Below are 27,899 nucleotides of genomic sequence, written 5' to 3' on the forward strand. Positions count from 1 at the left end.
TCTGGATTGGAATATTGAAATAATTCTAACGCAATTCAATAGGCAAATGTTTTCTGTATATACCATGATATTTTTAAAAAAATTCACCGTACAGTTTTCGAGAAAAAAAATTCTGAACTTTGATTGCGTTTTCCCAAAAGTAGCCGAATGTAACATACGAAATTATTTTATTGAGGCGACGAATGACTTAACTACAATGACCTAAAAAATCGGCAGTTACATTGGACGATTTTGCATGTGGCGATTTTTTGTTGTTGTAAGATATAAGATTCCACTGGAAAACTCTGTCCTCTTCCTTCCGACATGACTACAACAACAAAAAAAAACTCCGCATTGGAAAAATCTTCAAAATGCATAAGGGGGGTTCACATTGACCAACTTACCGGACAGACCAGCCGCCATTTGGTCTGATCTGATGCTGTTTTGATAATGTGAACACCCATCCGACAGCCTGTCCGGTTTGCCGGATGGTTTTCAAAAAATTTTGATTTTTTGGTGGTCGGACCGACATGTTAGTCAATTAAACGACATGTCTGTCCGGCAGACAGTGATAATCCATTCTCTCTTATTTGAGAGCAGAATAGGGTAAAGATATATTAAAAATAAGCTGAAAAATGGGTTTTGACGAAAATTGTCTGAAGAGTGTGAACGAAAAATATAATTCGGCCATCAGGCCAAATGACAACCGGTCTGTCCGGTAAGTTGGTCAATGTGAACCCCCCTATACCCAAGTATCGTATCTTTTTATCGAGGGTCTTTGAACCTAAAGTTAACCTAACTTTCCAATTTCCCAAGATAATTTAGAAGTTGTGTCAAGTTAAAAGCAAGTTGTTTCTAGGTTTGCAAATCTTAGAAAAAAAAATAGAAACAAAATATAAAATTTTTAATCATTGTTTAGTGTGTTTTTATGAAAATATATTTCGTGGTGAGTTTTATATTTCAGAATTTATTACTTTTTTTATATTAATATACACGTTTTTGTGAATAAAATTGTCAAGAACATGTTTTCCTTCTGGTAAAAAAAACGTCTGGTTATTGTATTATGAGATAAGTCAAATTTTATAAAACTGATTATTTTCACCTACAAAACATGTATATACATTTAAATTAATTTTAAAGAAGAAAAAAATACACTAGCAGAAAAGTTCACTTTTTAATCTACCTCCATTTTTCCCCAACAATTGCGGCCAATAAGCTATGCGCAGTTAACAAAAACTCCAAAGTCGTAGTTGTTTCAATTTTTAGAGACCTGTAGTAACTAGTATGGTATGCAATGACGTAATTATGTTGGTTTTTTTTCATACATGCATATGTCGGATGTCGCTACCAGGACGAGCAAATTTTATTAAATTATTATTGGAGACATCAATTAGGTACCAAAATAACATTTGACTATGGGGATTTTTTTTTTCATTTTGAAATTGAAGTAGATTCAGTATAATATTTTTTTCTGTAAACTTACATGTTGATTTCAATGTCACAAGTAGGTAGTTTGTGATCAAGAGGAGTCGAATTCATTATTTGTATACCAGTAGGTGTGTTTAATGAATAAATTTCAACAGAAAATTACAAGTTTGTGTGTTGCATGAAAAATCCTCTTCCCAAATTGTTCTAAAATCTATGGTTTTTTGTTCCATAAAGTTTTCCAGCGCAGTATAGTTTAAAGTCCCACTCTTACCATACATTCAAAATGGATTAAAAGAGTGAACATCTAAAGAGTTTTGACTAATAATAAATTATATCGTTTTCTATTTGCCAAAATTGGAGTTAGATTTGTGAACCTGACAGCTAAAAGAGGGAATAAAGTAGAAAAAAATCTTATGTCGATTTCCATTTGAAACAGAGATTTTTGTAGCAAATCAAATAAAGGTCAAATAGTCTGGTGTGTGTGAAAGTGAGAAATTTTATCTCAGATCAATAAAAAATTATCTCTTTAGGCAAATAAAATTTGAGATACCAGTATTTCCCAGTATTTTTTGACAGAAGATCAAAAATAATTAAAAATAGTTCATTTTTTTGTGGCAAATGGAAATTCACATTAGATTTCATGATCTATTCAAAAAACTAATCGCGATAGATTGATTAAGATCTGTCAAAAAATGTTTTTTGACTATTATAACCTTCGTTTGGCCAAAAAATTGATTTATTTTTTGATCTTAGATCAATTTTTCAGATCTGGATTTTTCGCTAGATTTACCCCTCTTTTACTTACACCACTATGCATCATTATTCGCATTGGCATCCATCTGTCTGACAAGTTTTTGTATGATAAAACTGGTTTACAAGGGTTTTGTTGTCGAAACAAAAATATACTTTTCTAAAGGTTTTTGGTGTGCTGAACTCGAATCCGAAATCAGAAAAATCAGCTCCCGTTTTTAAAATATTACCGTTAGAAAATGAGATAATTACGCAAATTATCTCATTTCGAATGTCGCATCGACAAGATTGAATTATTCAGGCTTTGGGGAGATGACAAAAATTGTAAATAAATACTAGAAAAGGTGGAACGATGTCCGCCGGGTCAGCTAGGCTATAAAACTGCATACTCACATTTCTGTTATACATCCAAAATTAGCTCTGGTCTCTTAGACTATATTGTTTTTGCCAAAGATACCAAAGATCACTTTCACATTCGCTTTCTCAGTTGACACCAAAGAATTCCAACTAACAAAACTGACCAAATCAACCACCAACCAATTACAAAATTTGTCAAATTAAACCCGAAAGAATACGCGCCTGCTTGAGTATTGAGTCTGCCTGATACGGGCTTTACAAAGTCATGTTGTCTTGAGCCGGGCTATACCCTTCCCCGTTTTCCACTAAATGTTATTTATTTGACATCAGAATGATCAAACATTCATATTTTTCGTCAGAAAAAGCAAAAACAAAAAAACAAATGTCTCACAATAATAAAACACTTTGATTTTCAACAAAAATTGCGATTTTAAAACATTGGTTGGTCTTAGAATGATTAGAATTTAGAATTATATGTATTTTTCAATAGTGAATTATAAAAAAATTAAAAAAAAAAAATGTTTTCTCAGAAATAAAAAAAAATCTGTCGGAGGTATAACCAAAATGTGAGTATGCAGTTTTATAGCCTTATGCGTTTTAACAACGAATTCAAAAGTCTGGCAGCTTTAAATCGCGGCTTTATATGGTTTCCGAGGGGTTAAATATCGCGAGTTTCCAATTAATGTGAGTAGGCAGGTATACAAAATAATATTCTGAGTATAAGGACTGATGCTCTGTCATTTCCTCTAAGCCTGAAGACATCAATAGCTGTGTTTTATTTTCCTCTTGATCCAGATCAGATCATTGTTTTTATTAGCTTTACAACAAAAGTAGGATTTTGTTTTATTATTGTTTCGCAAATAAATTCATGATCTGATCTGGATCACGAGGAAAATAAAACACAGCTAATATTGACGATGCGATGAGTAGAACTCAAGATATTCATGCCTATTACCGAAGACGCAGATGCACTGCGGCGGGAGTGAGAGTCACTTTCACAAGATTTCTCATTACTGAAGCCGCCGGTGCGGAAGTGATAGAATGACATTTGGCTATGTAAGTGTCACCAATGACATATGTCGGTAAGCAGTTTAGTGTGTTTTCGTGGATCGATAATACAGTTCATCCCGGGGAGTTCACAGATTGAAATTTGATTCGGTTGCGGATCGAGTAGATTCCCGGGGACTGAGTCACTGCGTCTTCTGTAATAGGCATGATTAGCTGTTTAAACAGACTTTCCTGTTTAATTTTTTGTTTGTTATTTTGAATTCAGAACTCTCCAAAAATAAAGCTCTTATGGTTAGTTTAAAAAGCTTATAACTTGAGTTCTATAGATCGCATCGTCAAGATTGATGTCTTCAGAGCATCAGTCCTTTTTCGTTATTAAAACGCATAAGGCTATAAAACTACATACTCAAATCTTGGTTATACCTCCACTTCCAACTCTGCTGTGGGCTCTTAGACTATGAAAACGTATTTATGAATCTGAAGAGGTTAAGAGGGGAAAAAGGAAAAAAAATGGATTCGAGATTAAAAAATCTGAATGTCGATTTTATATATATTTCATCTTCTATTTGGCAGGAAAAATCTGAGATTTGTACACAAAAATCTCAAAAGCAAATAGAAAACGACATAAAAAATCTGAATTTGGGCTCTGAAAACGGTTGAAAACCGATAATAGTTAATGAAAAATCACAATTTTGCATTTAGTTTTTTTCGGTTTTTAGAGAAACGACAAAAGGTGGTTTTATCTTGAGATGAGCTATGTAAGTCTTGATTTTGCAATCAATCACAGGTATACCTGTGATATTTAATTAACGGTGATTTTAAACTGTGATTATTAACCGTGATTTCGTAATTTTTTCATACGAAAATCTAAAAATCAATAAAAAAGCAACCTCTTGATTTTAAGGGGAAAATCTGTTATTTAACGAGAACAGTAGTTTTACTGATTTTAAATTAATGCAATTTTGTTTAGATAATTTTATTTAGATAAGGGTTTCCTTAATAAAATTCTTTAAACAAAATTGCATTAATTTAAAATTTAAATTAGATTTCTACTATTATTGTGATTCCAAAAATTGTATGGAAATTTGTTTAAAAATACGGTATCTTGAAAAATGTATAATGTGGCCAGCTATTTTTAATGGAGCAGCAGTGAAGATTGCATCCCATCCACAGTTAATTCAATGGATTTGCCTCTTTCAAAGGAATTTAACAAAAATGTTTGTTAAATGTATATTCGACTAAATAAAGAAGTTTTTCTTTATATTTTAAATTTGATGGAAAGTAAGTTTTCTGAAGGACGTTCTCTATCAGTACCACTTATTAAAAATTATTTAGCATCTTTCTCGAGGAAATGATAAATTTTCTTGAAGAATTTCTTTTCCCATTATGGATCAAGAAGAGACGCCTCTTCTAAATTTTTTTCGAGGCTTTCATTAGATTCCATGAGCCCCAAAGGCCGTTTCACATATTTGAGGTCTGTTATTTTTTCTCTAAAGAAACTAATTGTTACAATTTAAAAAACAAAATAAAAAAACTTACATTTCAGAAGCATTTTTTGGCTCTGTCGTTTGGAATTTTGCAATCGACAAATTTTTTTCGTTTTTACAGACGTTTTTGTTTTCCAAACGACTAACGCAAACATACAAAAAATTAATGTATTACGACAAATGTCACTAATTGAATTCATTCCACACTCCTTGATTGTGCTATTGTGCATACCAATCCCTTTGCATTTAAAAAAAAAACCATTTCAAGCACTCAAATCAATGAAATAGAGTATTTTGTTAAATTGAAAAAAATTTTAAATAAAGACCACAAAGTACCAAAAAACAACTTTTTGTATGCTATTTCTTGGATTTTTTTTTTTAAGTTAGCACAATTTTGTACTTCTTCCCTAAACAAAAAAAAAATTATATATTTTTTTTTCTAAAAATACAACTTTTAAACATTTTTTTCAATATGACCGATCTGGAGCCAGAAAATAGTAACCGATTTTGATTATTTCTTCAACCCTTCTTAGTCCAAGGTTTTGAAAATTGAAATAATAAACAGTTTTTTGACCCACCCTAATGTACAACGAACTAGACCCACCAAGAGTTACCAAATGGACATTATATTTTTCTCTTCATTTGTCTAACTTACTATTTTGAAAATTGAAATAATAAACAGTTTTTTGACCCACCCTAATGTACAACGAACTAGACCCACCAAGAGTTACCAAATGGACATTATATTTTTCTCTTCATTTGTCTAACTTACTATCACTAAACTGGTAAAAGTTATTGATAGAACTTGTTGATTAAACTCTTAAGGTAGTTTCACAAAAATGTAATTGAACACATTCAAGCAAGCTTCTTTTTTTGTTTTCATGGTAAATGTTTTCATGCCGGTTATCATTATTTCCCATACGGGTTCTTAGAAATAATTGTTGCAGAGTAAATTTAACAAAAAAAAAATGTTTTGTATATGTTTTTAAATATTTTGTTCGTCAATTAATTGTTTTGTCAAGTTATGTAATTTTTTTTCACAATTTTTGGGAAATTTTAAGCTAATCAAAAACGCTGAAAAAAAAAACTACTAAAAAAACGTCCTAAAGTTAAGACCAAATCGATATCAACTCATTTCTTCGATCAGGTACTAAGCCGTAGATAGGACTTGGTATTATCTAGTTCCTCAAAATCAGCTATCACCTGGATAGTATACCAATCGTTAGTATTCAAATCGGTATCAAGTGATTTCTTCAAGTCCTAAGCCGTAGTACTGTCAAATTGATACCGAGTTGTACTTTGGATTTCGTAAAAGTTAGAACTTAAAAATCGACAGTCTAGCAACGATGATACTTAATTCGGTTTTATTCTTTGCATTTATTTTTAAATTTTTTTACCAGTTTTGAGCTTTGGTATCATTTTAAACGGTTTTATTTTAGTTTATTGATTTTTATTCTGATTTTGGCATTTTGTTGTCAAATTTGTACATTTGGTTATTTTTAAGTTGTTGGTTTTTAATGCTGTTACTTTGTTATAAATAAATAATAAGTGCGTCTTTATTGACCGTAATGGCTTGTAGATGGTAACTATCATATAAACTTATCGTTCGAAATGTGACAGTTAAATTGCTAAACGCCCAATATCTTAAAAAAAAAAACTCTCAACAACAATTTTCAAATGGTAAAGGCTTAACTATAATAAGCATGACCTCGCATAGGCTTATGTACAAATAGCGAACACACACAAGTCTTATGGGACTAGCCATATGCACTTCAACTTTCGTTAAGTACCTGCCGTGCGCTCTGAACCGCACAGCATGTGTACCTAAATTTCTCAGAGTAAAATGAAAAAAAACATGAATATAAGTGGAATGGCAGACTTAATTTAATTTTCACCTAGTAAAAATATTGATAAAGTGTTTAATCCACTCACAGAAAAACTGTTTTTAATATATTTTTTGTGCTGAATCGCTTGTTTTTTTACGCAAATGATGAAAAACAAAAATGTAAATTGTGACACAAAGCTGTGCGCGCATGTGTTCCTAAGTTGCGTCCACATTAGGGGTTTTTTCTTTTTTAGTACTGAAGAAAGCTGTGAACAGAGTCTGAAAACTCTCTGAACTGAACGTGTTATGAGCGCTTTGAGTTAAAATTGAAACAGATTGGAGAACAAACTGTCACCAAATGACATTTTGTCAATTCATAGTTGTCAAACCCAACCAAAAAAAAAAATATGTTTTAATAATTAAAAATAACATAGTTTGAAGTAATTTATTATTAAAACTTAACAACTGCACCGGAGCCGACAGCTTCAGCAGCCATTTTAATTCTGATTGTGCATATATTTTTTTTTCGTTGACGTAAAGCGTTCAGGTTTTACTCAGAATGTTCGGTCTATTTTTTACGAGCTTGTAGTTTTTTTTGACTCTGTTCAGAATTAAAAAAGAAAAACCCCTATTATGTTGATTTTTGATGATCGACGTTGTTGACATAAAGCGAACGAGCAGGGTGAACAGTAAAAATGCACGATGGTCTCATAGAATTCACTGCTCTTATAAGCAGCACTGCTCTCTGTTCTTTGTTACTTCACTGCTCTTTTTCAGAAAATGTTCTCGGTTCTTTTTTGAGAACATACTGTTCTTCATTCAAATGATTTAATAAAACATGATAAAAGCAAAGATGTAGAAAAAAGTTTCACATGATGACGAAACAGAGAAGTTCTATTTTAATAACTTTTAATTCAGTGCAGACATTCAAGGAGTTACTTCTTATTAAAAAATTCGAAAATGGTAACTTATTTTTTTTTTTGAAGGTTTTGAATGAACAACAACAACTTGTGTGTGTTACCACCAAGTTCATAGGCTGGAGTTATAGCTATTTCACGGGGACCAACCCGATCATCAGACTCCTTTCAGTGGTGCTATGTCGCTTATGTTCAATTGATTTTTAAAATTGCCCGAGCTGGGCTTGAACTCACGACCTAGCGGTTGGGAGGCCGACGCACTACGCTTCGCACCACCGCTGCCACTTGAGAATTCATAACCCCGAACAGGTTTTCCAATTATCAAGTTCACTTGAACCGACTAGCATTTTTATTAACTCAGACAAGTCTGTTATTGTTTATTCGTTTTCTTTCACTTTTTCTCCAACTCTATTCGTATGACAACATTTCGTTGTTCGTATACAAGGAGGGAGATGAGCGGAAAGATTGGTATACTATCCAGGTACTTTTTATTTATTTTTCATTCAGTCAAAAATTTATATTAGAAAGAAGTTTTTAGAGATATTTCCAGCTTAAACTGCTTTCTACAGTGTGATTAAATAGCAGCTTTTTATCTCAGCTGTTTTTATATGCTGCTCACTGCTATCACTGCTCTTTAAAAATCGCATTTAAGCTGAATAAAACACGAGTGATTAATTAATTTTCTTATGAATAATGTTAAATTGATTTTGATTTAAAAAAAAATAACTTAACAGTTTCCAAATTTGCTTTCACAGAGAGAAACAAATGTCAATTTCATCCAAGTACACCATTTGACGTTTGGAGCGGATATATTTTTTATATTTGCTTAAGAATTAAACTAAATTAATCTCCAAACTAAATTAAACTCCAAATTCAATTAATTGAAAGGAAGGATTCATTTTAAGTTTACTTGCTGAAAAATAATTACAAATCATGTTTTTAATTGAAACACTATTCTGATCCCCCTTCAGAAGTGCGTTCTTTCATGCGCCGATGTTTACTATTGTTACCAAACTTAACTTTAACTTCTTTTATGGAAGTTAACATTTTTTAACAAAAACTAACAAAAACAACAAAAACTATTTTTTTCTAACCCAAAAGCCAATGTAACTTTATTTAATAAAAAAAAACCTCCCACTGTTCTGTAATTTAACACTGGTGATAACATTTTTGAATGACTATAAAATCCATTTTATCCATCAAAATAAAAGAAATTTCGTTCGAAACCATATTTTCATAAATCATAGTTATGGAATTTGAAAGAAATTTTGCATTATTAACGCAAGATGGATTTATTGACATTCAAAAATATTTATCGCCAGTGATAAATTTACAGAACAGGGATACAGCTGTCAAAGTCAAAAAATCTAGGAACAGAATGTGTAGTCAAACAATCATTTAAATCTGTGATGAAATAATAATAAAAAAAAAAAACAAACCTAATCGTTTCTCCTAACCAATAGGTACCTACCTAGAAATTTTTCCTAGAAAAATAAATCATCATTTAAATTTCTCTTAAATGAAAACCGAAAATGTAAAATCAAGTTAAACTCTACTCCTTTTCTTAAAACTGAAAACAAAAATTCTGCTACAATTATCCATGAATTCGAAAAATACTTCCAGCTCCCTTACACAAATCTTACCGAACGAGTAAAAGCAGCACAACCATCTATAATCTTTCGACTCTACGTAGTTCTATCATGCAGAGAGATTTTATTTCTCGCTGTCGTCGTTGAACTTAACGAACCATCATCACAGTCTGATGAGTGTGTATTTAATATAGTGTATAGACTTGTGCCATTAGATTATCTGTGCTAAATTCTTTTCGTCCCTTTCGTCACTTAAAAGTAAGTAAATTACATGAAAAAAATTATTTAGTTTGCATTTGTTTTTAAATTAAACTATTCAATTCGAATCGCGAACATTCTCTACCTGCCTACCTTAAATGAAAGCGTCGAAAATTCCTTCGGAAAAAAAAAATCGATTAGAAAATACAACGCAAATTATTCCACTGTCTATGCCTACCATCTATGGATTGAAAAATACATACATTGAATTTAGATGAAAAAATAAAATTATATACAAATAAAACATGGAATTATTTAAATAAAAAGAATATAAGAAAATATTATTAAAAATTGCAGTGAAATTAAAACTTGGCAGTATAATGAAAATTCTTCAGGAAGTCTGGAGTTAAAAACAAAATGTTGCGGTATCTCATCAGCTTCGTATTAAATATCTACATATATGGATAAACTCGTGTGTCTATATAATATCTTAACAAAGATATATTCTGAGTCGGGACAGTACTGCGCAAGTTCATATGTTTGGGTGTAGACAGACTATCGTTTGTGGTTCGTAGAAAATATTGCTCATTAAATATTAGCGAGGTAGTGTGACGCATTGAGGAGTGTTCATCTAAGTCGGCGACGACTCCGTCCGCCATTTTACACATTTATGCTTAAACTAAAAATAAATTATGAAAAGCAAAGACAAGACAATGTCAAAATCAAAAAATACCATCTGTCAAAAAGACATTATCTATAATCCCATGCGTTTTGTTTGTTTTCTTTAAAATACAAATTATAAAATATAAAATGATAGTTGTTCCTTGCCTTTTAAAATGAGTACATAGGTAATATCGAAAAAATTCCGCCAAACAAAGACTAATCCAACCTAACGTTTATTATAATTAAATATTATTATAATAAATTAAATTATTCTAAAAGAAAAAAACGTTTGACATCATTTCCGCCTATCGTGCAGCGTTGATATCGTTCAGTGAATGAAATTATACTTATTTTCACACCTTATTTCTTCCCGTATTCTTTATTTTAGTTATTCTTTTCTTTCTATTGAATATGTACTTGCATTCGATAGGTAAAAGAAACGGTAACAGGAAAATATAAATTATGTCAAACAATGGAAAAACTTAAATACATTAATAATTCTTGTGTGGAATTTGTTCATGTATCTCTGGACACATCTTAGTAGCTCTTTTTCTTTCCACGGCGAATTTTACTTGAGCGACTACATTTTCATCTTTTATTTTATTTTACTTTGTTGGTATTTTTTTTTCTACCTGTACCTACTTTATTTTGACCCTAGTCAGTTTAAGTGTAGGAAAAATTTACAGAAATATGTAGGTATAACTACTTTTATATTCTCGAAGCGAGTAATTGACTTACTTTACGTGTAGCACGTTCTGTACTATTTTTTTTTTTATCTTTGAACTCAGCAGCGGTGAGGAAGCCACGCATACACATCCACATTCCACATCCATTTCGTTGATATTTCACTAGTAGGGAAAGAGAAATGTTCTCGTCCGTTTATTCGACAGACTAAAATACGAACATATAAATTTTATTTTTAACTTCAGCTTTATGAAAGTGTGAAAAGCACAAGAACAGAAGTAAGCGCAAAGATGAGCTAACGCACGCTTCTCATTTCTGTTTTCTTTTGCTTGTGATTAACATAGGCTAAAAATACTAAAGATGTATATGCTTGTTGGGGTAACTTCTACAAAATCGTATATGCTGTTTTGTTTTTATAGGAATGCATTTGAATAAAATGAAATAAATAAGTTTTTATATGGATTTATTTGTTCAACTTCAATAGATACTCATTTGATATTTTTTTTTCACAATCATAAGTATTTCAGAATTTATATACCACATAAGATCATTCAGATCTGAACATTTCAATGAGTAAGTCTTAATAGAGAATGATCCAATAGTTTAATAATGGGGCGAAATGATGTTCCCCTTAATTTCATTTAGTTCAAAGCAAACTTGTAAGTCGGGCTTTCGATAATTTCTGTCAACTAAGAATTTTTGGATTTCAATTCTTTGTAATCAATTATGATTTTGTGTTTAGTTACATCTGTAATAATCTTATTCTTAATTCTTTTTCGTTGTATAAATGTAAATAAAAAAATGATGCAGTTCAAAACTATCATGGCCCGAGTTTTGGCGAAGAATAATACTAAAGAAATGACAATAATAAAATAAATGGATTGAGAATACTTTTTCCAGGATAATTGCCAATAAAAAATTTCTTAAAATGTCAAAATAATAGCCTTGTTTTTAATGCTAACTCAATACTTAGCTCAGTAAAATTTTGCTGTTGTTAAACAACAACAAATGATTACTTAGGATAAACAAAAGCATTTGTTGTGGTTTGCAAAGAATATTTTTTTCTAAACTTATACATTTTAACTCTTCCACATCAAAAATGTTCTTTTATAATAAATAAAAGAAATCTTTTGTTGTTGTTTAAAGTATAAAAAGTTCAACAAGCTAAATACTGAGTTACCAAAAAAAAACACGGTTAATTTAGCCACCTTGCATTGTTCTTGAACTTTATAGAATTATAAAAATTATTTTAATTTAATGTTAAATTTTTCGCAACACTATTGCACCAATGTAGGAAGAACAATCTGGGCAACTGAGACAAATCATTATTGAAAAAAATAAAATTAATGGGAGTATGAAAATCGAACCTTTTCCTATCAATAGAAAATGTACCTGTTTTTTTTTTTTTCTTTTTTCAAAAAACAACGTGGATAATTAAAAGAATGGACTGCGTCTGGATGATTTTTTTTTCTTTCTGAAAATGGCAGAAGAATTTTTTTGATTTTATTGTTTGCTCAAATTACTAGAGATTGATGCCATAAAATAAAAAAAATGTGTCCTCTATCCGTTTTATCCCCTCAAAAGATAACCTACTTTTGGAAAACACTGTAAAATTGACAAATATTAAATAAGTTTATAAATTTTTAACTTTTACCATTTGGATTAATGAATATTTTATATTTAAAGCTCATTTTTTCTTTAAATTCGACAAGAAAGTCAAATGTAAAAAAAAGAGTGTGAAGTTATTCTTCTTAGTCACGGTGAAGTTATTCTTCTCACTCACATAAATTCACTCAGGAGGTTCAATTATGAGCTCTTGTTAATCCCTTTGACATTTCTTTTTAAAAAGTAAATTTTAATACTTCAATCCGGCAAAAAAGTACGGGTCGATTCCTCTGTCCTCTCAGCATATTTGCTGCCTTCCATTAAAATTGACAGAAAATAAACTAAAAACTCCATTTTATTGACTCATTATTGTCGTTTTAGATTATCTCTCCGGAAGCGTCCGGAATCATTCAGAAGCTTTCTGAAAGCGTTTTATTCGCACGAATTTCCTACTCGATTTCAAATCAGAAGCACTAATAAATGAATACTAAAATGTCAACAATGTTTTCATTAAAAAATATATGTTTTTCTGAAATTGAAATTAGAAAGAAAGAAAATCAAAATGTATAGATTAATGGAAAGGAATGATTTCTTACCATTTTCTACTTTATCGTCGTTTTCAAATTTATAATTTTTTAATGCCATTTCGTTCAATAAAAAAAAAATATTTGACATTTAAAATTTCACACAAACACAAAGAAATAGAATTGAGTGGAATCGATTTTTCCTGTTCCATTCGATTTCAGAATGAGTGAATTCTTGAGTGAAACCAATCGAAAACGACATATGAAAATTTAGCTCAAAAATAACAACAAACCACTTTTGCCAGATTGACAGAAAAATTATTTATTAATTATTTTTTAAGTCTTATGCCATATTTGACATTTTATTTTTTTTATTTTTCAAGTCTTATGTTATGTTTGACATTTTAAATTAAAAAAAAAAAAACAGACTCAAAAAAACAGAATTGAGTGGAAGTGATGTGACATGTTCCATTCGATTTCAGAATGAGTGAATCCTTGAGTGAAACCAATCGAAAACAACATTACACCCTGAATACAATGGTGTAGCTGTGGCTGTAGCTTGTAGCGCAAGTTGAAGAATTGTCAACCTTTTGCTCAGCTGCCGCCAACTTTTGTTGCTGTTTCCCTCAGTAAAATTTTGACAGTACTACAAGCTACAGCCACAGCTACACCATTGTATTCAGCCAGTTAGAAAAAACAACGAAACTGTGATGTCGTTTTCGATTGGTAGTCCGGAAGCGTCCGGAATCATTCAGAAGCCTTCTGAAAGTGTTTTATTCGCACGAATAGAATTCACTCAAAATCACTAATATTTAAATAATGAAACGTCAAACCAAATTAATTAGTCGAAAAGCAAACAAATTTTATTTGTTTATTCATCAATACAGATATAAAACTTCAGAATTGAGTGGAAGCAATTCAAAGAGTTTTAGGGATTTCAAAATAAGTGAATCCTTGAGTGAAACCAATCGAAAACGACATGAGTTTGTTATTTTTAATTTTTATGGTGACATTTTCTGCAAAAATATTTTAAATTAACTTTATATGCATAGTAAACATTTATGTTTTCTATAAAACTTCTCACGACATATTTCTTCGTACGAGCTATAGTTTGAAAAATATTGCGTAAATTATATTGTATGTCACGTGAAATTTTAGTAGAATATCGCGAATGAAAATCATACATTAAACGGAATTATTATCAAAAATTGGGTTCGTACCATTGGTATAACCGGAGTTTGGGAGATGTCGTAAATGAAAATTTAGCTGTTCTTTCAAATATTGGAATTAAATGATTCTCAAAAGTTTTTCTGGAAATTAATTTGTATTGGAATTCGAGGAAAGCTCTCATTTCATAGAATTTTTTGTTCCACTTGAAATAAATTTGGAGAGTGATTCACGATCAAAGAACAAATTCTCTAGGAAAAAAATATTTTCTCGGAAACAAAATTCTCTACAAAAATAATTATTCAAATAAGTACAAAATATTAAATAAAAAACACAACAATAGGAAATAGTAAAGAATGTATGAACATATATTTTTTCAGGGTGGTTTATGGGTTTTATCTTATATCCTTTTTATTTATATATTTAAAATATACCTAGACAATTACCATATGCTTAAATTTTTTTTTTTAATAAAATAAAAGGTTTATATTTTCTATTTTTTGATTATATTGAAATAATATGATAATCAATTAAATAAATAAATTGTCCGAAATATGCTCTCATGAAAGTCTACGTCCGTTTCTTTTTTCATCTTTTGGTTTTACCAATGTGATTTACTGAAACAATACAAAGAGATTTTTCTGCTCAACAATGACGCAGGCACAGCAAAGAAAACAATCAATATCTGAAGGGGTTGACAATTTTTTTGATTGGTAACTAAGTCTAGAAATAACTTCCTGTGGAAGTGCTAAACAAAGCTTCTAACATTAATGAATCCGAAAAGGTAATTCTATTTCAAAATTGAGCAAATGTTCAAAATAAATTGAAAACCGAATTGCGCAAAGATGATTTATCGAAAAAATTTGTAAGCAGCAAATTTCGCTGGATAACACCTTCGAGCTTCGACCAGAAGGATGTTACTCTTTTTGTCTTTAATGAGAGAAAAATAAAGAGGACTTCTAGAAATAGGAATGGCAAGGTCATGGTGTTGGTATCGCCTGTAGAAGTATTTTCTTAGACAAATAAAAAGAGAACATAGACTTTTATAGATTAGTTATTGAAATGTATATTATATAAATCAATAATGGAACAAATATTAAGATAAATTGGTTTTTCCTGTCTTAATTTTGAAAAATTAGTACAAATTATTGTTAATTCTTCTTGGTTGAGGTTGTACCTAGAAGTTTTTTTTTTCAATTAATAATTTTGTTCTTTAACTATAGTTATTTCTACAAAGGACACTCCTTATGCGCCAAAATGGCCTTCGTTCGATGACGACAATGCGCATGGCTGCGCAAAATATTGCGTCAATTTATGATCACAGACAAGACCGATTTAAATTAACTTAAAATATTACTCAATGAGTATGAGAGCACGAGATTTTCACAAAAAAAAAGAGACACCGAAATCAGTTTCTATGTGCAGCATACTCTTCACTTCGTCTCTTTTTTCTCTTATGTCTGTACACATTGGCAGTTGGCAATACGTCGAATAATCGCAATCCCAGCAATACAACAACATTGTTGATGATGAATCCAACAACTACAATAATGTCATTAACATCGCATTCCGTTTTTGCCCTTGTTGCGATGTGCACAACTACCTCGGTTCTCAAATGATTTCCGAGTGTTCTTAGTCAAGCACTTACGAAACAAAAAGCAGAAGATGATTAAATTAAATTAAATAAAAAAAAAAAACATAATTAAAATAGCTGTACAAAATCAAATATTTTTTTTACGGATACTAGACGTAGGATAAGTGGGAATTTTGTATGTGTGTTTAACAGTGTATCAAATCTTTCTGTCTCTTAGTATTTTCAAAAGTGATAAAAAATTCTTTTACTGCATCATATAGTCAGAAAATAAATAAAAACATTTTTTTTTTAAGTAAAACTAACAAAAAAAATTTTTTTACATTGTTAGTGTACGCCAGTGAAGATTTGTGTACTCCTTTGTAAATCTTTTTTATATTTTAAGGTAATTACACATTTTATCGATTTTTGTGTACAGTGGGGAAAATTGGTTTTACATTCTTATTAGTTATGAGAATCGTTTGAGAGCATAATTATTGTTTATAGTCAATGGATATTATTTCATCATGTATTGATTTTTCTATTTAAAATTGTGACACAATTTTCCTAGAATAGATAATGTCCTTTTTTACAAGTGAATGCACCATAATATACAGTGACCAATAATTAAAAATTCAAAGCATAGAGATGAATGAACATATTCAATTTAAAAATTCATCAGATTGTGGAAATTTCTTTTTCTTAACTGATGAATTTTACGAGTTACCTTAAATCCATTCGATTTTTTTGTATTCCTTCAATATCATCAGGTTTTGTCTGTTGCTAAGGATTTTCATATATATACTTACACACAATGGTGCTATCGTAAACTCAACGGAAAAAAAATCCTACAAAAAAGATATTAGACTTGCGCACGGCAAAACAAAAATGGAGCTTTCCTTGTATACTTTGAAAAAATTATTTTTCACCTTACAACAATTAACTATTTAACTAAAGATTTTACACTTGGTACTTAAAATCATTGACGGAATCGAGGATTGTTCTTGAATGATATGATATTACCACAAAATTGACTTAAAGTTTTCGAATGTCTATCTATATGTACATAACTACGTATATATATGAATAAGTATGTATTTATAGTTAAAGTTTAAAACTAGGGGGTGATTTTCTTTTAAACTTTGCAGATACTTATTAATTTTCTATAATTTTAAGAAATATCCTCCTACATAAACTGCTTGAACATATTCTCATTCTTAATACTTTTCAGTTCAAATGTGGAATAAATCGAATTCCAAAATTTTATCTATACCACACATGAACATCATGTAATTCAAATTTTGATAAATTTTGATATTTTTCGATATGTTTAAACTGAATTACATACAAAAGTTTACTTATGAAAGGAACAGATTTTTAATAGAAAGAATAACTCAAGCTTTGATGAAATATGTGATTTCTGATTAGTTACAATAATATACATAAGAAACATTTTTTTGTATTGTAAAATAATGTTTTTTTGAATTTTTTCAGCAACTTGATGGCAAAATAATTACAATTAAGGTTAAGATTTTCATAAGGTTTTGCTATTTAAATAATTTTTAATTTTATATAAATGCGTCTACACAATATTTGTTATTTATAGTTAAATTTCTTTTACTTACCGTTAATAAATGCAACAGTAACGTTAGAAATATGAAAATCGAAATATATAATCTTCAAAAATTCAAGATCAATGTTCATCGGTATCTACTAGTCAATCGCCTCCTCTTTTCTTAAATGCTTGAATTGAGCTTTTAAAAAATTTTAAGGGTTTTCACAACCCTTTAATGTGTTTAAGATGCAAAACCAAATAAAGAGAAATTCATATAAGTCAGTGCCTTGTGTTTTCAATAGTTTCTGCAAGTTTTTAAAAACCTAACCAGTACATATTTTTCAACAGTTTTCAATTACCTGATATGCAAAAAAAATTTTTAAAAAATTGGCTGAGAGATGCGATTATTTTAAGTGTTGTATATAAATGTTGTTTTAAAGTCAATTTTAAGCGTGAATTTTCCATAAGCTTCACTCAAATTGAAAAAAGTTTGAGACAAATTACGCGATGGGATGCTAAAGCATTTACTTAAAAGCTTTCCTAATTTCTAATTCTATAAATAAAATTTATGGCACGATATGTCAAAAACCTCATGAAGGAGCAAGACCTGGTGACTAACAACTCTCAACCATTCTTGTATGCTTGTAATTAATTTGCAAGAATGGCAGTGACCTATAATTTAGCACCGAGGCTGAAGGATGCACTTTTTTCGAACTCAGACCTGGCGTCTGGCGTCATAAACTATAATTTAAGCAAACGCTTTAGTTGTCTTCTCGCTCAAATGGGCAAAGATCTGCTCAAACTTATACGTGAGACAAATCGCGATAAAAGTTTTTTTTTTAAGCTGCAAAACAAAAGAATCAATTTTTTAAAAACATGTATAAATCTTTACAGTTTACAAAACTTCCAAAACGCGTTGTCCAGTGAATTTTATTTATGGTAAACATTCAATTACATTGTTTTAAACATCAATGTAGTGGCATATAAAAAAAAATAGTTTTCCTTCAATGCACACTTGTAATGTATTACTTCCTCAATTTTTTTTCATTATTTTCAGTTCTTGGTCATTTAATAAAAAAATCACAAACTTTCTGTCAAAAATTATCCTGTGAAGATACAAATATATTATAAATAATAGTTTACAAAAAATTATTCTAGGCTAAATATTAAAACCTATTTACACGCGGTCTGAGTGACCCTTAGTTTCATCAAAACCTTAAATAGGAATTTGATATTGGTCACGGATGCAATAAAAAACATAATACTGAACAATTGTTTCTAAACATTTATGTACATAGGTACATAATATGTTCAATATTAACATTAAAAAAAATTAATTCTTCGAAAACTCAGTGTCACAAAAACAGGATTCCACTCAATTAAAATCATTATTTAAAAAAAATTAATTCGAATATTGTGTAGAAAACTTATCTGACTAATTTAATAGTAAAATTTCGAAAGGCTTTGAACTTAATGTGATTATGTCTTTTAAATACAAAATCAGTTTAGCGCATTTAATAGCGCGCATCTGTTTAGTTCAAATAAAGTTTTGCTAGCACATGTTTGCACATTAGATTTATTCACCGTAAATGAAATTCATCGTATTGTTTTAGTACCAAAGGAATTAATTTTCTTTTTGTTCGAAAAAGTGCCAAAGCACTTCTATTTGGCTTTGAACTTATGTTATTAGATGCGTCACTTGTGCAGCAGTAGAATGTTTGCTTTAGAGCAACATTGAAGCCAAAAACCTACGGCTTTTATCAGAATCTCGAGTTTAACAACGTTAACTTTTGCCCAGCAAAATTACCTACCAAAACCCCTATTTATAATATACCTTTATGTGTGTTGGAATTTTTTTATTGTTCTAATGAAATAAATATTTATCGTTCCTGTTTTGGATCACATGATCAGCAAGCAGTTTTATTATCATATCTTATCGGAAATAGAAACTTTAATTATTAGTTATCGCCATGGCTACGATTTATCGGTTCTAAAAGAAATATAATACATACATTGAAAAATTGAAATTCGTCCCGAAAAAATAAGCACTGTTTTGTTTACGTATGTGCACGATAATAGAACTTACAACTCTTATTTTCGCTTATCTTTTCATATTTTAAAATCATAAAAAAGGTACGTATACATGTGTATACAGTTTAGTAATGAATTACGCAACATAGCCTATATTGCACTAGTTTTTTTTTATCTGTTGACATCTGTTTTGTTAGTCTTGTTAAAGTAAACAAATTATATCAATAAAGATTTTTGTGATTGATTTAAAATGAAAATATAACATATTTTAAAAGCAATTGCTAAGCTGGTTAATTTTTAAAAAACATAGTCAATTATGGACTTTGTGATAAAACCATGAAATTTGCAATTTTAAAGTTCAAGTGACCCCAACTCCAAAGCCTTTCGCCCAGGTACGACGCTCCGCTTAAAATAAAAATAATTTTAATAATTTTTTATTATTTTTGTTATTTTTTCTTCGTTATTATATCAGCCTGACCACGGGCATACATTTTCTAAGTGTCTGAATTTAAACAAGTTCCCTTAGAATGTTAAAATTCACAGTATATTCATGCTGTGAGTTTTATAGTGTCGGTAAACGTCGACTAAAATAAGGCGTCTTAGTAAAGGTACGACAGATCTAACTGATGTGCCCACTGTGGTACCTGCGCGAAACCCATGAAATTTGTATCATTGGCTCTAGCCAGTAAAATGCTATTTATAGAAAGACCAATTTATGAGATGGTTGAATAATTTTGAGTTTATTTTTGTTAGATCAGGCTTTAAAAATAACATTACGAATAAATACATATGTGTACCTACATCAAATGCAACAAAACAAGTGAAATACAGAAAAACTTTTGTGTCTCCCTTTGAAGACGGATTCCAAATCTCAAAATAACTTGTAAATGGAGTACAACCAACGATTTATGTTTTTACCACAAAGTGCACAATTTTGTTTTGCTCACTTACACATACATACATTTATATGTACATTAAGTGTGGTCCACATTATATGGCGAAAAAATTACCCATAAATGTAAATCATTATACCAACTCATCATCTATGTCTTAGCGCTTTAAAGTTATGGGAAAAATTCGCTTATTAGCTTTGAAATATCAGATTTTGTTGGTCTTAATATCTAATTATATCGTAATAGGACTTGGAGTTGGAATTTTGCTTAAAAATGATAAGCCCGCTAGTTCCCGACAACCCCGTAAATAACTCAAGGCTTGATTTATTTAATGAAAAAAATTCACTTTTGTAGCTATGCAAAAGTAACTACATATGTACATACATACATATGTAGGTAGTAAATTACACTGTTACAAAATAAAAATCATGTCAATTACTTTGAAAATGACTTAGCAGAGGTTGTAGGTATTACTGAGTACATCATATTTCGGCACTTGAAATTTTTCGTAGACCCTCAAAATTTCAAGTTATCGTCAAAAAACCGTTTTTCAATGTTTTCAGATTTCAACGATTTTTTACTCAGCCATTTTTAGGTCAATTTCAGATTTTTTTTACAGGTCTAAATAGAGGAGTACTTGTTCTTTTTGAAAATATTTTTTTATTATGCTCAAGCACCTAATTGGGTGTAGATTTTACTGGCTGAATCTCAAAGTACAAAATTTTTTCACAGTTTTTTAGAGTTCGGAGACCGTGTTTTGAAAATTATTTTTTATAAACAAATTTATTATTCTATTTATGTTTTCAAATCACACAAAATGAAGCTTAAAACGGTATACGAACTCTAAAAAACGGTGAAAAAATGTTGTACTTTGAGATTCAGCCAGTAAACTACACCCAATTTGGTGTTTGAGCATAATAAAAAATATTCAAAAAGAACAAGTTCTTTACTGTAAAACTGTTTAGAACTGTAAAAAAATCTGAAATTGATCGAAAAATGGCTTAGTAAAAAATCGTTGAAATCTGAAAACATTGAAAAACGGTTTTTTGACGATAACTTGAAATTTTGAGGGTCTAAGAAAAATTTCAGGTGCCGAAATATGATGTACTCACTAATACCTAAAACCTCTGCTAGATCATTTTCATAGTAATTGACATGATTTTTATTTTGTAACACAGTGTTATTATTTTTTTTTATAAAAAATTTTAATATATAAGATTTAAGATTTTCAAATAATCTACAATTTAACCAACTCTCTGAGTTTTATGTCAAATGATTTATATGTTTATTTTGTGTAACAAGTTTTAAATAATTCCTTTATCTAATTTGTTGTTTAATTTTCTTTACAGGGGTCATTGCGAGCGGCGCACTTAACTCTGTACAGATAAATATATCTTTCGTTAAAATCTCGGAACTTCCCTTAATTTACATTTATATAGATAATTTTCTCAGTTTAAACTAAAAAAAAAAAAACACATCAAAATGTCAACTGTCGACAAAGAGGAATTGGTCCAAAAGGCTAAATTGGCTGAACAATCCGAAAGGTTAGTTATATTTATATTTTGTAATAAGTCATATCATTTTGCTTTTTCATTTAATTTATTATTGTTAATAACATTTATGTACATTTTTTTTTAATCTAAGGTATGATGACATGGCTCAAGCTATGAAATCTGTCACAGAAACTGGTGTCGAACTGTCTAATGAAGAGAGAAATCTTCTTTCAGTTGCATACAAAAATGTTGTTGGTGCCCGCAGGTAAACAAATATAACTATACGCTATATAATTTAAATTTAATTTAATATTATATCCATATTTTATTAAATTTTAGATCATCTTGGAGAGTAATTTCTTCAATTGAACAAAAAACGGAAGCATCCGCCAGAAAACAACAGCTCGCCCGAGAATACAGAGAGCGCGTGGAGAAGGAGCTCAGAGAAATATGTTACGAGGTTTTGGTAAGTGCAATTTAAACATAAATGTTTATATACATTAGACTGATTAAAAAAAATTTTTTTTTTCTTTTGTTTAACGCATTGTTGAAAATATTGTTGGAAATGACGAAAAAAAAAAATACTGTAAAAGTTTCAGCCCTTAATGTTAACATTTAGTACCGCCGCATCGCAAATTTCTATTTCCCATACGATTTGTATGGGAAAGATTGTGTATTTGTGTTTAGAATTTTTTATCTTTTTAATGGGTCATCAAAAAGGCTAGATTTAATCATTTTCTTGTATAAAATTGAACGCTCTACAAAATTGCATTTATAAAATTTAAAAAAAAACGGACACGAAAAATTAATTAAAATAATTTTTAGTTGAAAAAATGAATAATACGAATTTATTGAAGAAATCTAATATGATAGTATTAGGGGTTTGAGAGTTATATTAAAGGATCTGTGAAACCAAAACACAACATAGAATACAAATATTCGAACATTTTGCCAAATTTTTTGAAAAACCTAATAATTTCGTCAAAAAATCGGGAAAACTTGAGAAAAAATTACTTTTTATATTTTAAAGTTGAATAACTTCGAAACGCGGGGGTGAATCAAAAAAATGAATAAAAGCTTTTTTGTAGAGCGGACAATTTTATAAAAGAAAATGATTTTGTCAAGCCTTTTGGATGAACCATTAAAAAGATAAAAAATTCTAAACACAAATACACAATCTTTCCCATACAAATCGCATGGGAAATAGAAATTTGCGATGCGGCGGTACTAAATGTTAACATTAAGGGCTGAAACTTTTACAGTATTTTTTTTTCCTCATTTCCAACAATATTTTCAACAATGCTTTGAACAAAAAAAAAATTTTTTTTTTTTGAATCAGTCTAATATACATTATGTAGTTAAAAATCAAAAAATATTAAATTAGTATTTCACCTAAAAGCAAATAATTTACACTTATTTAATGTACAGTTAATGACAAATACATTCAATCAAAATTCAAATATAATTCACCTTTAAGTAGTATATACAAATCGGTTAAATCAAAAAGTAAATTTATTTTACGCATCACCTCCATCCTCATGATTTCTACATTATGTCTCATTTTAATCGATGTTGATTTTTTGGGCATCTTTCTTTGCCTTTTGTTTTATTTAAATTTCTTTAAGTTTAAATTGTTTGTTTTAGTTTAAATGACATGTTTTCATCTAAATATAGTCTTAAGGGTAAAATTTATTTGCCCTTATGTTTAATTCATTTGTCATAAGTAGTAACTAATTTTCTTTTGGGTTACATAAATTAATGTCCAAATACTATAGTACACGCACTTCGCGCTACTTGAAAAGATATAAAAGTGATTTTTGGTTTTCGATTTTTGAAGAAAAATGCATCACAAACAATATTGTAACAGCAAAAACCTCGAAACAATTACAGTTTGGCAACTATTTGCGTTTTTTCACATTGCTTAAAAAAAACGCCATTTAAATAGAAACAAAATTATGAAAAATCACTATAAGAATTTATTTTAGTATAGAAAAGTTAAATTTTGGAATTTTCTGTGCATTTAAGCTAAAGAAGTGGTGAGATTATAAAAATTGACGATATTATCCACTATGAACAAGGGCAAACCAAAGTGAGAAGAGTTTAAATGTTGGTTAATTCTTAAAAATTGAGAACTTAACACTTTTAATAGCAATTAGATCCAATGAGTACCTACGGTAGCCAGGCCCTTGAATGTTCATTTTGCTTTGATTCCAAGCGTTATCAATACTCGAATGTATTTGATCATGCTAAAAGAAATGCACACTCTACTATTAAAAATGCAAGTGACCTTTGGCGAGCGTGTAGAAATCAACCTTCTTTCCTAAATCGAGGAAATAGAAATATAATACACATCAACGTTGATTTGTTTTCCATGTAGAAAAGATTTCATCCCAATTCTTTTTGCTTCATCTGCATTCGTAGCAAATATAGCTACCTATAGCCAAAACTTTAAATGATTCAATCGGCGAGATTTTAGTAGTGCACTTAATATTCAAATTTTTACCATACTGTTAATCTCAGTAATTTACTTCAAAATAAATGGTTCGTGTTTTTTACTTATCGATAACATTAAACAATTTTTCCCACAATCTTATGACATAATTATTTTAACTGTTCCAGATTTCTTTCGAGAGAGATACTCCTTAGATTTTCAATCACTATACGCAAACATGTGGAATTTATTTAATGCAAATTATTTTTATTTTTTATTGTTAGTTTCATTTTTAAAGTGCATCAAATTAATAACTACGTATGATGTTTTATTTTATTACAGGGTCTTTTAGATAAATATCTCATCCCCAAAGCCAGTAATCCAGAAAGTAAGGTGTTTTACCTAAAAATGAAGGGAGATTATTACAGGTATTTAGCTGAAGTGGCTACAGGAGATGCGCGCAATAGTAAGTACATTATATATATCAATATTTTTTATAAATTTAAGCAAACATATCCCTAAACACATTTAAAAAATTGTTTGAAAAGAGAATTTCTGAAGAATTAACAAATTTCCTAAAATATTAAAACAGCCGTGGTAGATGACTCCCAAACTGCTTACCAGGATGCATTTGAAATTAGCAAGGGTAAAATGCAACCAACACATCCAATCAGATTGGGTCTTGCACTCAATTTCTCAGTCTTCTATTATGAGATTCTTAATTCTCCAGACAAAGCTTGCCAATTGGCCAAACAGGTTATTATCAAAAAAATTTAATTAAAAAAAAAAAAACACGATATAGGAGTAATCTTAAGAATTCCGATTGATTGGAAGAGTCGGATATCCAAAAAAAGAAAAAGCTACCTTAAAATCCTTGTTACATTTCACAAAAACTAACATCTTTTTAAACATTTATACTTTTCATTTATTTATTTATTGTTTCCTTTAATTTATTCTTATTTTCTTGTTTTCAATCTTTGAACATAAAAAAAAACAATCGTATTAAACCATAAATATATTGGCACTGAAATAAACAATAACCAGCTGTGGTCGAAGATTCTCAAAAGGCATATCAGGAGGCATTTGATATCGCTAAATCGAAAATGCAACCAACGCATCCAATCAGATTAGGCCTCGCACTCAACTTCTCGGTCTTCTATTATGAAATTATTAATTCACCAGCGAGGGCTTGTCACTTAGCAAAACAGGTCAATTATCTCTTTCAAATTTATTAAAATTGCATCTACAAGAATTTGTATGTTCTGTGGCCATTTTGCTTAATATTATAGAAGGTCTCTCAACAGTAATGTTTTTGAGACATTTTTTGTATGAAAGGTCCAGGGGAAAAGAATTAAAAAATAAATAAAAAAAACATTCGCGAAATATATGTATGTACATATAAGGAAAATTATTAACTTTGAAGAAAAATTATATTTACCGTTTTTTCCCTTTGGCCTTTCATATATTATTAGTTTTTTTTTTAATTCCATTTGGATAAGTTATTTTTTTCAAAATTAACAAACGTTTGATGCAGCAAGTATACGTTTTTCCTTTTAACATTACTGAACATTCCTTAATATTATAACTTAACCAATTTCATGACAAAATATATATTTTTTTTAACACTTGTCATTAAACTAAGTTGTTGAATTGTTTTAACCCACTAAAGCTTGGAAATATATCGCGATGATAATTAAAAATTAAATCCACTAGTTTATATTCTATTTCCGATAAGTTTATATCTAGGCTGAGAGACCACTCACAATACTTTCATTCAATGCCGCCTTGAGGTTGTAATGTGTGCAATTTGTTTCTAGGTCCGGTCAGTGTTAATATTTGATTTTAATTTTTTTTTTTTTGAAATTTTATATTTCCCGGAACTATATATTTACCAGCACTAGACACAAACCCAGTAACATTATTTTTGAAATTACATACTAATTGACTACTCTAAAAATATTAACAAGGAACTATAATATTTGAACTTTGAAATTGTAAAGTAGTTCAGTGCATATATGCATAATTACATAAAACTCAATAGAAATAACAGTTTAATGATATCAACATAAATATTTTTGAATTACGAAATTTTTATAAAAAAAGGTTTTAAATAATGCGAATAAAGTCATTTTTGAATTATGAAATTTCTATAGAAATTTTAGTTCTAAATGCTCATTGTGAACTATGTACACTTTTAATCTTAAAAGAAATCACATTTTATTACTTCTAAGTTTGAAGAAAAAACTTTCAGAAAAAACACTTAATTTGTTTAATATCAAATTAGAATGTGTTGATTTCTTAGCTAGCTCGTTTTAATTTTTCTTTTTCACAAATCCATAAAAGTTTCAGTTGAAAGTCAGCGATTTGAATTTGGATTAGACACAAATTTGTTTCTACGATAAGTTAAATAATTTTGTATATTTTTATATACGTTCACTATGATTTTTCATAATGATTTTTAATTTAGTTCTACTTTAAACAGTTTTCTTCGATAGAACAAATGAAAGTTGTTTTATATGTTGCAAAAGTCCAAATTCTGCAAGGTATCTGTTCTTAATTGTAATTTATATGAGATTTTCCACTACGGTGTATTCGCTGATTCTTCATAATGGAATCTTTAATAAGTGTGAATGTAAATCATTAAATCATTATTAAAAAAAAAAAAACAAATAAACTTAACGTTAAAACAAACGAAATAATTTAAAACTTGCTTTTTTACTAATATTAATGAAGATATATTTATTATAATATTCCGTATTGAATACAAAAAATTGTATTATTCAAGACTAACGAGATCTAGCATTGAAAATTTTAATATTTGTCGGAATACCCATATAATTAAAGCATAATAATCTTATACTAAAGTTCCCGCTTTAAAACTTAGTACATTTGGCACTTGTTAGACATGATAACTACCCTATTTTACTTAAAATTGTTCAACTGAATTTCATCACTTTTCCCGAAACTAAAAATAAAAGCAAAGGAAAAACCAAACGAGCTTTACATAAGCAAAACCCCGAAAGCTTTTTGACAAATTAGACTAAAAGTTGTAAGTTTGTAGTATTATTTCATATTCATATTTCTGCTCTTGGCTGAGGATTTTAGATGAGTGGTTTCGTCTTAATTTCAGTGACAGTAAAGTGCCCCGATACCACTTTGGGTCCAGGCATCTATGCTTTGAAAACGCTCTGCTTAAGTTTAATTGAAAATTAATTTTTTTGTCGCTTGTACTATTCTCTTCCTTATATCCAAAAGATGGTCTGTACCCTCAATGACCTTAATTAAGCACACATTTAATTTTCAAAATTTGTCTCTTGTCAAATAAGTATTATCAGAACATACATTTATAAGAGAGAATGCTTTGTAGCAAAAAATTTTACTCCTTGTATCGTGTTTTATTTTTTTTTTTTACTAATGTTAATTTTTTTTACTTAAGTTCTTGTACATCGGTGTTATAACAAATGTTTTAAAATTTATACAGGCGTTCGATGACGCGATAGCTGAGCTAGACACTCTTAATGAAGATTCATACAAAGACTCAACACTTATCATGCAATTGTTGAGAGACAACCTCACTTTATGGACATCGGACACGCAGGGGGATGCTGATGAACCACAGGAAGGTGGTGACAACTAACCAAACTAAATGTTCCCTTTTGACTATGCAAATATAATATAAAAAAAAAAACAAACAATTAAAATACAAAATAAAAACAAACAAAATCATAAAAAAAAAACATAAAAA

General features: G+C 29.4%; 1 protein-coding gene across 5 annotated transcripts; it reads left to right on the plus strand.

Moving 5' to 3' along the window:
- Positions 1 to 785: 785 nt before the first annotated feature.
- On the plus strand, positions 786 to 27,899 carry LOC129913618 (14-3-3 protein zeta). 5 transcript variants are annotated; one of them, XM_055992406.1, is made up of 8 exons: positions 786 to 925; positions 21,580 to 21,608; positions 21,670 to 21,774; positions 21,875 to 21,988; positions 22,063 to 22,189; positions 24,497 to 24,620; positions 24,747 to 24,910; positions 27,636 to 27,899. In XM_055992406.1, exons 3-8 carry the CDS (start codon positions 21,713 to 21,715, stop codon positions 27,789 to 27,791), a joined length of 747 nt encoding a protein of 248 aa, XP_055848381.1. In that variant the 5' UTR covers positions 786 to 925; positions 21,580 to 21,608; positions 21,670 to 21,712; the 3' UTR covers positions 27,792 to 27,899. The 5 variants fall into 5 exon arrangements, with proteins under 5 accessions (XP_055848381.1, XP_055848368.1, XP_055848374.1 ...); XM_055992414.1 differs by lacking the exon at positions 786 to 925 and adding an exon at positions 9,459 to 9,598; XM_055992393.1 differs by having other exon boundaries at positions 21,580 to 21,774.

This window comes from Episyrphus balteatus, chromosome 1, assembly GCF_945859705.1.
Source record: "Episyrphus balteatus chromosome 1, idEpiBalt1.1, whole genome shotgun sequence".
NCBI lineage: Eukaryota > Metazoa > Arthropoda > Insecta > Diptera > Syrphidae > Episyrphus > Episyrphus balteatus.

Excerpts from the sequence above, each read along its gene's own strand:
- LOC129913618 (XM_055992393.1), top strand. The coding sequence starts at position 21,713 with ATGTCAACTGTCGACAAAGAGGAATTGGTCCAAAAGGCTAAATTGGCT. Across the intron at positions 21,775-21,874 it reads TTGGCTGAACAATCCGAAAG|GTATGATGACATGGCTCAAG; the intron begins GTTAGTTATATT and ends TTTTAATCTAAG. Across the intron at positions 22,190-24,496 it reads AAATATGTTACGAGGTTTTG|GGTCTTTTAGATAAATATCT; the intron begins GTAAGTGCAATT and ends ATTTTATTACAG.